The 10095-nt window shown below is 38.1% G+C and overlaps 1 protein-coding gene across 4 annotated transcripts in view; it reads right to left on the bottom strand.

Annotated features, from left to right (window-relative positions):
* Window positions 1-8591, bottom strand: part of USP15 (ubiquitin specific peptidase 15) — a 152189-nt gene extending 143598 nt beyond the window's left edge. For all 4 annotated transcript variants that reach the window (XM_044678074.1, XM_044678072.1, XM_044678077.1 and 1 more), the window contains exon 1: window positions 8503-8591. In XM_044678074.1, coding sequence (XP_044534009.1) covers window positions 8503-8591 — 89 coding nt within the window. The remainder of the gene's footprint in view (window positions 1-8502) is intronic.
* Between the last annotated feature and the right edge of the window lie 1504 nt (window positions 8592-10095).

The raw sequence follows: 10095 nt of genomic DNA on the forward strand, positions 1-10095 counted from the left end.
AGTGGGACAAAGTGGAATCATTCTGTAGCTAAAGGTAAAATAGGCTATTTAAAATATCTAGCTCTCTACATACTTGATTTGAATAGGAACATTCCATTTAAAGAACACTTAATAGTTATATAGTGTTTTCAGGTGTGAAAGTCATGTCCTTTTGCTCTTTTTTTGGGGTGTGTGTGAATCCTCACTGCTTATCACAGTGCCTGGCATAGAGTAGGTGTTTAATAAATGTTTAATGACTGATTCTTATGAGAACACTGTGAGCTCAGAACTTAGTAATTATTATTCCTATCTTATGAATGAGGAAAACTGAGGCTTTCAGAAATTTGGTGGCTTGCCTAGGGTCACATAACTATTAAGAGACTAAGACAGGACACTTCAAATTCAAGTTTCTCCTAATTCCAAGGTCAGGGTTCAGTCTACCACAACACACTGCATATATCTTAAAATATAAAATTAAAAGGAATGTTCAGATTAACTCTAAAAGTTCTATTAAGTCTATCACTAAAAATGTTCATGAAACCTAAGGCAAGATATACATGTAACAAACTGTTTTTTTTTTTAAGAGAGGAGGTTGAGAGTGTGGGGCACCTAGGGCTATGATTTCATTACTATAAAAAAAACAAAAACAAAAAACAAAAAACACCAAGTGAAGGAATTCCTTACATCAGAGCAACACCTGCTAAGTAACTTGCTAATCTCAACAGTTGCCTTAAATGCTGGGAAATTAAATGACTTGCCCCAAAGTCACATTGCTACCCATGGTCAGAGAGGCAGGATCACCCTCCATCCCGGTCCTGTTCACTCACTATCCACTAATGTTGCTTTCTCTATGTAACAATACTTTAATAGTTTAAGGCAGCGATGGGCAAACTATGCCCCCACATCTTTGGGGCTGATTTAAGGGAAATGTTATAATTTAAAAAATTAAGTCTCATGAGTCGAATTGACCTGGCAACTTATATGATACTATCAAGTAAGATAAGCAAATTTATAAGACTATGATAAACTGGGTTTTTGTCAAATAAAAACATTAATTTGTATTTTATATGAGCTTTCTAATGACTAAAAATACTTTGTAAAACTTTGCTAAAAAGTTATTTGTATTTCTATAATTTCTATAATTTAGCATGTCAGCATTACAAATAGCACCATAAATGACTTTGTTTTCCCACTTATAGCTTGAAAAAAATTGGCTTATTAGTATATACCCAGGAGCAGCTAGGTGTCAGTGGATTGAGAGGCAAGCCTAGATTTTGGGTTCAGATTTGACCTCAAGACACTTCCTAGCTGTGTAACCCTGGGCAAGTGACTTAAACTCCATTACCTAGCCCTTCCTGCTCTCCTGCCTTGGAACCCAACACATAGTATTGATTCTAAGATGGAAGGAAAGCATTTAAAAAAAATTGTATGCCTTATGCTGGACTATTCTTTTGGTCTATGCTGTGGGGATAAATACCTGATTTTAAATATTACACAGAAATGGTAATGACTGAAAATAGTAAACATCTATCCATCCATCCACCCATCTTTCTATCGACAAACAAAATATAGGTGCAATATTACCTAACCACATATTTTAAAATTACTGTGTATGCATCAGGATTCACAGAAAAAAGAATGGGATTATAATGAAAGTTAAATGGAAACAACTGAAATCAATGCCTGAATTCTAAAAACTCTTGAGGGCAAAGGTAAAGAATGAAATATACACATTTTATAGAGCTGATGTGTTGATTATTTTACTTGAAAAGTTTCTATTAATCAACAAGCATTTATTAAACACCAACCAACACATATGACAGACAAAATTAAATAATCTTTTCTCACTTCAAGAAGTTTGCATTCTAAAAGAGAAACATATACATAAAACTATATACAGATTAAATGTAAAGATAGTAAATACAAAGTAGTGAAATACTAGGCAGTCTGGGAGGGGCTAAGAAATTGGGGGGGATTAGGAAAGGACTACCTCTGGCAGTCAATCTGATGAAGCGTAGGGATTCTTTCCCCAAATATTTTTAAAGGGATAAAATAAAATACCTAAGATTTCAAAGGAAACAAATTATAATGAAATAAAGTTATCAACTATTTTAAAGAGGCTGTTCATAAAGTCCAGATTAGGAACTCTTGATTTGGAAAGTGGTGCTTAAACTGCTTCTCAAAGAAAGGGAATTCTATGAAGTGGGGGAGAGGAAGGAGAGCATTCCAGGAATGAGGGATGGCCAATGCAAAAGCAGAGACTGGAATGCCCAGAGTAAGGAACAGTTTGAAAATGTTACAGAATGACAAAGGGAAGGAAATGACCAGGAGGCAGGAAAAGCAGGCAGGACCAGGTAAAGGGCTTTACAATTTAAATAGGCAAGCATATATTTTATACAGGAGCCAACAGGAAGCTGCTGGGGGTGTATTGAGTAGGGAGGAAATGACATGACATATATTAGACTGGTACTCCAGAAAAATTGCTTGATCAGCAGAGTCTGAAGAGTGGACTGGACTAAGGAGAGCCTTTTATCCTTGGATTTGAACTGGTGGGTCCTGATAATAATAGAAAGGAAGAAAATCCGACTGATGAACCCCACAGTTTTGTAAAAGTGTAGGAGTATGGTTGTGGGATACTACAGACATTTATTTTTCTGAAATGTTTTTCCTTTCTTTCCTTTATACTTTAGTAGAAGGGAGAGCTCTCTAGAGAAGTAGTAAATATAGGCTTAAGAATGAAAGATAGTGATAAAGTTTATTTTTTAAATGGACAGAAGAATGGAGAAAGAAATTCAGAAAGAATTGGACTATTTTGGTACTACCTTTGTAAAAATAATGTATTTTTAAAAATTATATATGAGAAGTTCAAAATTTCATAGAAAAACTCTTTGCATATTGAAGTGCTTCCATTTATTGATATTTAAGTTCATAATAAAATACATACCTTTAAAAACTGATCCAATATGAAATTTTCTTAGATTAAGAAATGTGATATACTTTTAATCAAAAACTATTCATTATGCCAAGCAAATTAAAATCATTCCCCAAAATTAACTTTAAAATATTTTTTAGAGATAACAAAATTATCCTTGTTTATTTTATTTGGAAGTCTAGCTACATGACACACTGTAACATATATGTGCAGTAAAATGCTAAGTATAAATATTTAAAATATTATCAAAAAATAAAATACTAAATAAGCAGAAAGAACAGGAAGTAACTTTAAAGTTTAACTCTGTTTTAATAAAGCAGAAAAATCACCCTAAGATGAGTGTTTCTATTTTAAGTTATGCCCTGTTGAGGGGATTCTTTAACATCTTTTCACAATTAATTTAGTGCATGTACCCCAGCCTGTCCTCTTTCAATAAGTTCTTCATATTAAATATAATTAGAAGAATATGGTCATCTTGGTATGTCTAAAAACTAAGTTATCTTGCAACTTTAGCAAGCTACATAATTCTAGTTCCTTAAGCCTTTCTTTCTCTCTCTTTTTTATAACCCTTACCTTCTGTCTTAAAATCAATATTAAGTATTGGTTCCAAGGCAGAGGAGAGGTAAGAACTAGGCAAAAAGGGTTAAAATGACTTGCCCAGGGTCATAAAGCTAGGAAATGGCTGAGGTCACATTTAAAGCCAGGATCTTCATGTTTCCAGGCCTGCTTCTCAATCCACTGAGCCACTTAGCTGCCCCCAAAGCCTTTCTTCATAGAGCCTATATTCCAAACGTTTAACTATCTTCATTGTTTTCTGAATCCTCTCTTTCTAAAGTAAAGTCCAAGGAAATACCTTATTCTAAAAAGGAAAGCTTTATTACTGTTTTATTAATTACCTCTACCTTCTCTCTTTCAAATATATGAGGAAAATGTCCTCAGAAATTATGTTAAAAACCAAAAACTTCCAATGCTACTCATTCCCTGCAACCCTTTCATTTCCCTTCCTTAAAAAATAGAATACTTTCTGAGACATAATTTACCTTCATAAAGGTAACTATCATTAATTGTAAAGTTAATTTTTCAATTCAAGCACCAGTTTTTCCAAAGTATCTATACTTATCAAACAACATACTATTTTTCTAATGCTTACCTAGTATATATTGTGTTCCTAACCCTCTATTAGATATAGAGAAAGGAGTATAAATCACCCAAAAGGAGTATAAATTGAGTGTCTGCACATAAAGAACTTACAGTCTAGCTTTGGAAATAAATTGTTTTCTTTATTTTGACTATATTTTAACTTGCATTATACTTAAATTTAGATAGATGTGTGCCCCTTTTTCTTCTTCCTGCCAATATTTGACAATAAGTTCCTTGTGGATGGTATTTTTCACCTTTAGATTCTCAGCGCCTGGCAGAAGGCCCTATACATATTAAGAACTTTAAAATGTCACGTAAATGGAATTCACATTATTATTCCATATATATGAGTATACCTTTGAAAACATTTGAAGTAAATTGTAAAGAAGGATGGAATAGATTAGGTATACAACATACAAAAATAACCACAATGCCTCATGTTTGATAAACTCAAAGAAACCAGCCACTAGACTAAGAATTCATTCTAAAAAAAAACGGAAACAGAAAACAATCAAGGTGTAGGAATAGAACACCTCAAGATATATCTATCTATATAGATCTCTCTGTCCCTCTTTCCTCTTTCCCCTTGTTATCTAGCAATGTAGTGATAACTACAGCTAAATATTGCCACAACTATATTGAGATATAACTATGTATATGTGCATATATCACACACATATCATATCTTGGTGTATATATATATATATATGTATATACATATACATATATATATATATATATACCCAGAGAAGGTGACATAAAAAAAATCAAGAGGAGAAAGGACAAATTTACCTCTTAGATTTACATTTAGGGGAAGAGTTCATGAATAAACAAGGGATAAAGTCTCAAATAAGATACAAAAGACCACTTTTTGTGGTGGCAAGAAATTAGAAATTAAGGGAGTACCTATATTCACTGGGGAAGGGGTGAATTAATTATAGTATGCAAATAAACAGAAAACTATTGTGCTATAAAGAATAATGAAATGGTTTCAGAGAAACCTTGGAAGATTTGTATGAACTAATATAGTAAAGTGAGCAGAATCAGGAAAATAATTTATATAGTAACAGTAACACTGCAGAAACAATTATAATAAAAATAAGACTTAAAAATATTGATCAATGCAATGCCCAACCACTATTCAGAAGACCCATGATGAAACATAATGCTACTCATCTCCTGATAATGAAGTGGTGGACTTAGGGTGCCCATAGTCTCTGGATATGGGCCACTGTGGGAACATTTTGCTTTGTTACGTATTTGTTGCAAGAGCTTTCTTTTTCTTTTCAATGGGGGGAGGTTCGCAGGATTAAAAAATAAGATTTTTGTTCATTGAAAAAATTAAGCAAAAAATTTTCAAAAGGAAATTTTAATTAATAAATTTATGTAAATCTACATTTCTAACTGGTTTCCCCCAAAGTTCCACTACTTTTTCCAATGATAAGTTGTTTGAGTTATGGATCTTTTCAAAGCACCAGTCCATTTGCAAATGAGCCTTTTAGATGTCTACAAACTTTCCATGTACAGAAAACCTTATCCAGAGGTTAATAATAACAGTTACCAATCTACATAGCACTTTAAAGTTGCAAAGTGATGTATGTTATCTCATTTGATTCTCAAAAAAATTCTGTGAGCCAGGTGCTATTACTATTTCCATTTTACAGAAGAGGAAACTAAGGCTAGAAGAAATTAAAATGACTCAGGGTGAACAGCTAGATTCTGAGGCAAGATCTGAATTAAGTTAAATGAATAATAGTATCACTTTACAAGCAAAGAACTAGTTAACAGTTCAACTCAACATCAAAAACTGATCAACAGTATTTCATTACCATTAAAAAAACTTGTCAAACTGTATTTGAGCAAAAATTTTCTCTGCCAAACTACATTTTATAGTTTATTTACCACAAAATACACATATCTTCAGCACCTATTTGCTTTTCTTTAATTAAAAGTAAAAAAAAAAAAATAGTGCAATTCAATTATAATATGATCAAATTTACTACTAACATCACATCTTGGCCTCAGGAGTCAGACCAAATGATCTCTAAAATTCCTGTTCTTTTAAAAGCCTATCAAAACTTTCATATATGTAAGGGGAAAATGTTCTTAGCAAACTTATCATAAAATAAAAACTTAAAAACAGTATCCCTTAAATGAAAACGGGCACATGCACGGCAATAAGTATACTGTTCCTACTATAGTGTTATGGACTTCTTTAAGGCTCTGCAATTTTATCAGTGTAGAATGATGTTCCCTTTATCAATCAAAAACTGCAACTACAAGTTCAAAAAATGACTTCATGAGTTGCTGTAGCAAAAAAACAAACAAACAAAAAAAAAAAAAAACATCACTCTTGGTCAATCTGGAGGAGTCTGAGCTTTAGCTAGGCTGATCTTTGGCCTGTACTAGACTTTATCATTCAATGACATTACTAAAAAGGTACAGATAAAATTTTAAACCATAATGCACTAATTTCTATTTCAAAGCATACATTTTCATTATAAGGCAATGCATCTTCTCTTATACACCTAGAAGGACAATTACTCACCATATCCTGAAAGAACCAGGTGCCAAAGTAAAAGTTGAGAAATTGAGATATACTCAATTTCCCCAAAGCAAACTTTATTTATGAATATAAACTATACAGATTACTGAAGTGTTCTTTCAGGGTTGAAAGCACTTTCCTCATTAATAGCACAGGATCAGTCAATAAACATTTATTAGGCACCTATACTATGTGCCAGTCACACTGCTAAACACTTAGAGCAGAAGCTACTAAGTAGAAACTAAAAACACATACATCAAGTGATGAAAACAAGTTATCACTCACTGTACATGTACATAACTCAGCCCTACAAAATAGATAACTTCAAGAAGGTAGGCAACAAGCATTTTAAAAGCACTTACTATACACTAAGCACTGAGAATCTAAATACAAGAATGAAGAAAGATAAGAATCCGACTTTAAGTAATACCTAATTTTCTTAAAATTAATCAGAAAGTAAGTTTATGTTCTCCAACATCATGAATTTAGGTCATCTTTTCTGCTAAAAGTGGTTGGCAGTTTCTGGCACACCACTGGTGATTAATGTTTATTTAGGTACCTAAATGGTGCAGTGGATAGTAGTGGGCACCACCCAAGTTCAAATTGGACCACCCAACACTTTTTAGCTGTGTAACCCGGGTTATCTTTGGTCAGGATCTCATCTATAAAATGGGGATAATACCTCCCTCCCAGGGTTGTTGTGAAGACCAAATGTAAAGCACTTAGCATAGTGCCTGACAAACAGTGTTTAACGTTTATTTAGGTATCTCAATAGCTCAGCAAAACCCGAGTTCAAATTCGACCTCTAGCACTTCTTAACAGTATGCCCCAGAACAAGTTATTTAACCGGTGTGAACTCGAGTTTCCTCACCTGCAAAATGGGGTTTGAGAATGACAATAGATCTCCCTCCAAGGGTTGTTGCAATGAACAAATGTGATAACAATTGTAAAGTATTTAGCACATACTAGGCGGCAAGTTAAGTTATCTTGCCAGTTATGATTACTGACTGAATAAATGACGGCTTTCTTGCCTATAGCCCTTCAGATACTTTTACCTTATTTAGGAATACTAAAGGAAAGTGTTACTTGACTTAGCACAGAGCCTCAAATACAGCAGGTGCTTAATAAATGCTTACTGCTTGCTTGGGAGTCTGAAAAGATTCTCCTTCCCGAGATGGAGAGAACTGCTGGCCTGCCGTGGGTAGGTCCCTCAGTACTTTAGACATACCCCGTAGCGGGATAGTTACGGTGATTATGATGATTTTTGCGGGGCTCTCCTGCCACCCCACCCTCCAGTCAGGGAGGCAAGGGCTAAACTTCCAAGTGAAACACCACCCGCTCCAGCTGCTGCTGCATGACAAGCTCCCGGGGAAGCTCGAGACCACGTGGGGCCTCCTCGGTGGCTGTAAGGGCTCCCGACTCCGAGATCCTGCCCTGACAGGGACCGGGACCCTCGGGTCTCCTTGCCTGGCCGCGGCCACCTGTGCGGCCCGGAAGGATTCGAGCAAACTTGGCGGTCGGTGCAAGCGGAGGAGGGCGGGGGAGGAAACGACGAAAAGAAAGGAGGAGAAGCTTGGGATCCGGGCCGGATGGGACCTGTCCACCCACGCCCCTTCCCCTCCCTCCGCAGGGTCTTCACCGGATGAGGGCCTGAGGCTGGGAGCGGCTCGGGAGGGCGGGACGACTGCGACCTCTCACCTCCCACCCAACCTCTAACCTCTCCCTGCCGGTCCCCTCTCCCCGTCCCCGGTCCTCCGCGGTCCCGGTAGGACCCGTAAGTTCCGCACCTGTCACTCAGCAAAGACACCGGCCCCAGCGCTTCCCGCCCGGTTCCCCTCCGGCGTCCTCACCCCTCCCCCAAGCAGCCGCGGGCGCCTCGGTCCCCGCCCCGCCCCGTCCCCCTCACCAGGTGTCCCCTTTCCGAAGCGAGGTTTTGAGCAGCGTAGCGATGTCGGACTGCTGGGTGTCCAGATCCGCCGCTCCTCCCTCCGCCATCTTCTCCCACTAGTGGCAGCGGAGGCGGCGACAGCGGCGGCGGTACCGGCGGCAGCGGCGGCGGCGGCACCGCCCCGGAGCATTGTGGGAACACGGCGTCCCGCGGCCCCGCCCCGCCGCCGGGTCGGCAACCTAGAGAGACGTAATGGGGGAGGGGGCGGGAGGAGCGGACTCGGGAGGGAGGGAGGAGGCCGACGGGAGCTTGGCCGGGGAGCGCGTGGGCGTCCTCTGCTGCCCCCTAACGGCCAGCGCCAGGGGCTGCAGCTACAGCATTACCACCTTGAATTTCATTGGTTCTTCCAGTGAGTAAATTGCTCCTGATCCGTGGTCTCCCGCTGGGAATCCCTGCGTTCTCTTTCAATTCGAGGCTACCGTACAACCCTGTCCTCTTGACTCTAGGCGCTGGTGCTTTCCCTTCCTTCTGTCTCCAGAGGCCAGATGTACACGACACCTTATTTTCATGACAACTCTGGCGTGTGTGTGTGTGTGTACCAGCTCCAGTGGCCAGATGGGTGAGAAACATGGCAATTCTGGCTTCCTAGGAGTTCTGTATGTGTGCATATGCACACTATCGGCCAGATGTGTGGGAAACATGACAACTTTAGTTTACTAGGAGTTGTCTGTGTGTGTATATCCATGCCAGTGGTCACATGTATGTCAAACATGGCAACTCTGGCTTTATAATTCTCTATGTGACTCTTTGGGGGCACAGACACACGATTGGGCAGATGTGTGTGAAACACAGCAATTCTAGCTTAAACAGGAATTCTGGCTCTGTGTATGCCCAGCCACTGACTGAAACCTTATTTTCAGGACAACTCTGGTTTAATAAGTGTGTATGTGTGTGTGTAGGAGCACAGGCGCTAAAATATTGCATGACAATTTCGTTAATGCCTTCACTCTTGGGTCCACTCAAATACCCCTTTACTCAGATCACTGGAAACCCGGAGTAGGGGGTGTAAAAGAAAATTAGAGATTAAAATTTTTGACCATAATGTCAGAACTAGTCACTCCAGTTCTCTCTTCATCTTCCTACTGCCACTAACTTGTATGTTATACAGAGATGGTAACAGAGTTGCTTTAAATGGTATAAACCCATCCTCTAACTTCCCCAAGTAGACTCCAGCAATCTTCTATAGAATATAGAAATATATGTATGTATATATAGATAAATATTTTATAGAATGTATTTGGTTGCTTCTTTGCAAATGAAACATTTTACCTACAATAAATTCTGTACAGACTTTAAAAGTAATGAAAAAAACCCTGCCCTGAACCCATTTACCTTCATGCCAATGGAAAGCATACTTCCTGGCCCCATTAACTAATGATTAACAAAAAAAATTTTAAAGTATTAGATCTAAGAATTCAACTAACTGAAATGTAAGTAAATCCAGATATTTTAGCAAGAGAGAGGGAGGAAGGAAGGAAGGAAGGAAGGAAGGAAGGAAGGAAGGAAGGAAGGAAGGAAGGAAGGAAGGAAGGAAGGAAGGAAGGAAGGAAG

The sequence above is a fragment of the Gracilinanus agilis genome, chromosome 5 (genome assembly GCF_016433145.1).
Source record: "Gracilinanus agilis isolate LMUSP501 chromosome 5, AgileGrace, whole genome shotgun sequence".
NCBI lineage: Eukaryota > Metazoa > Chordata > Mammalia > Didelphimorphia > Didelphidae > Gracilinanus > Gracilinanus agilis.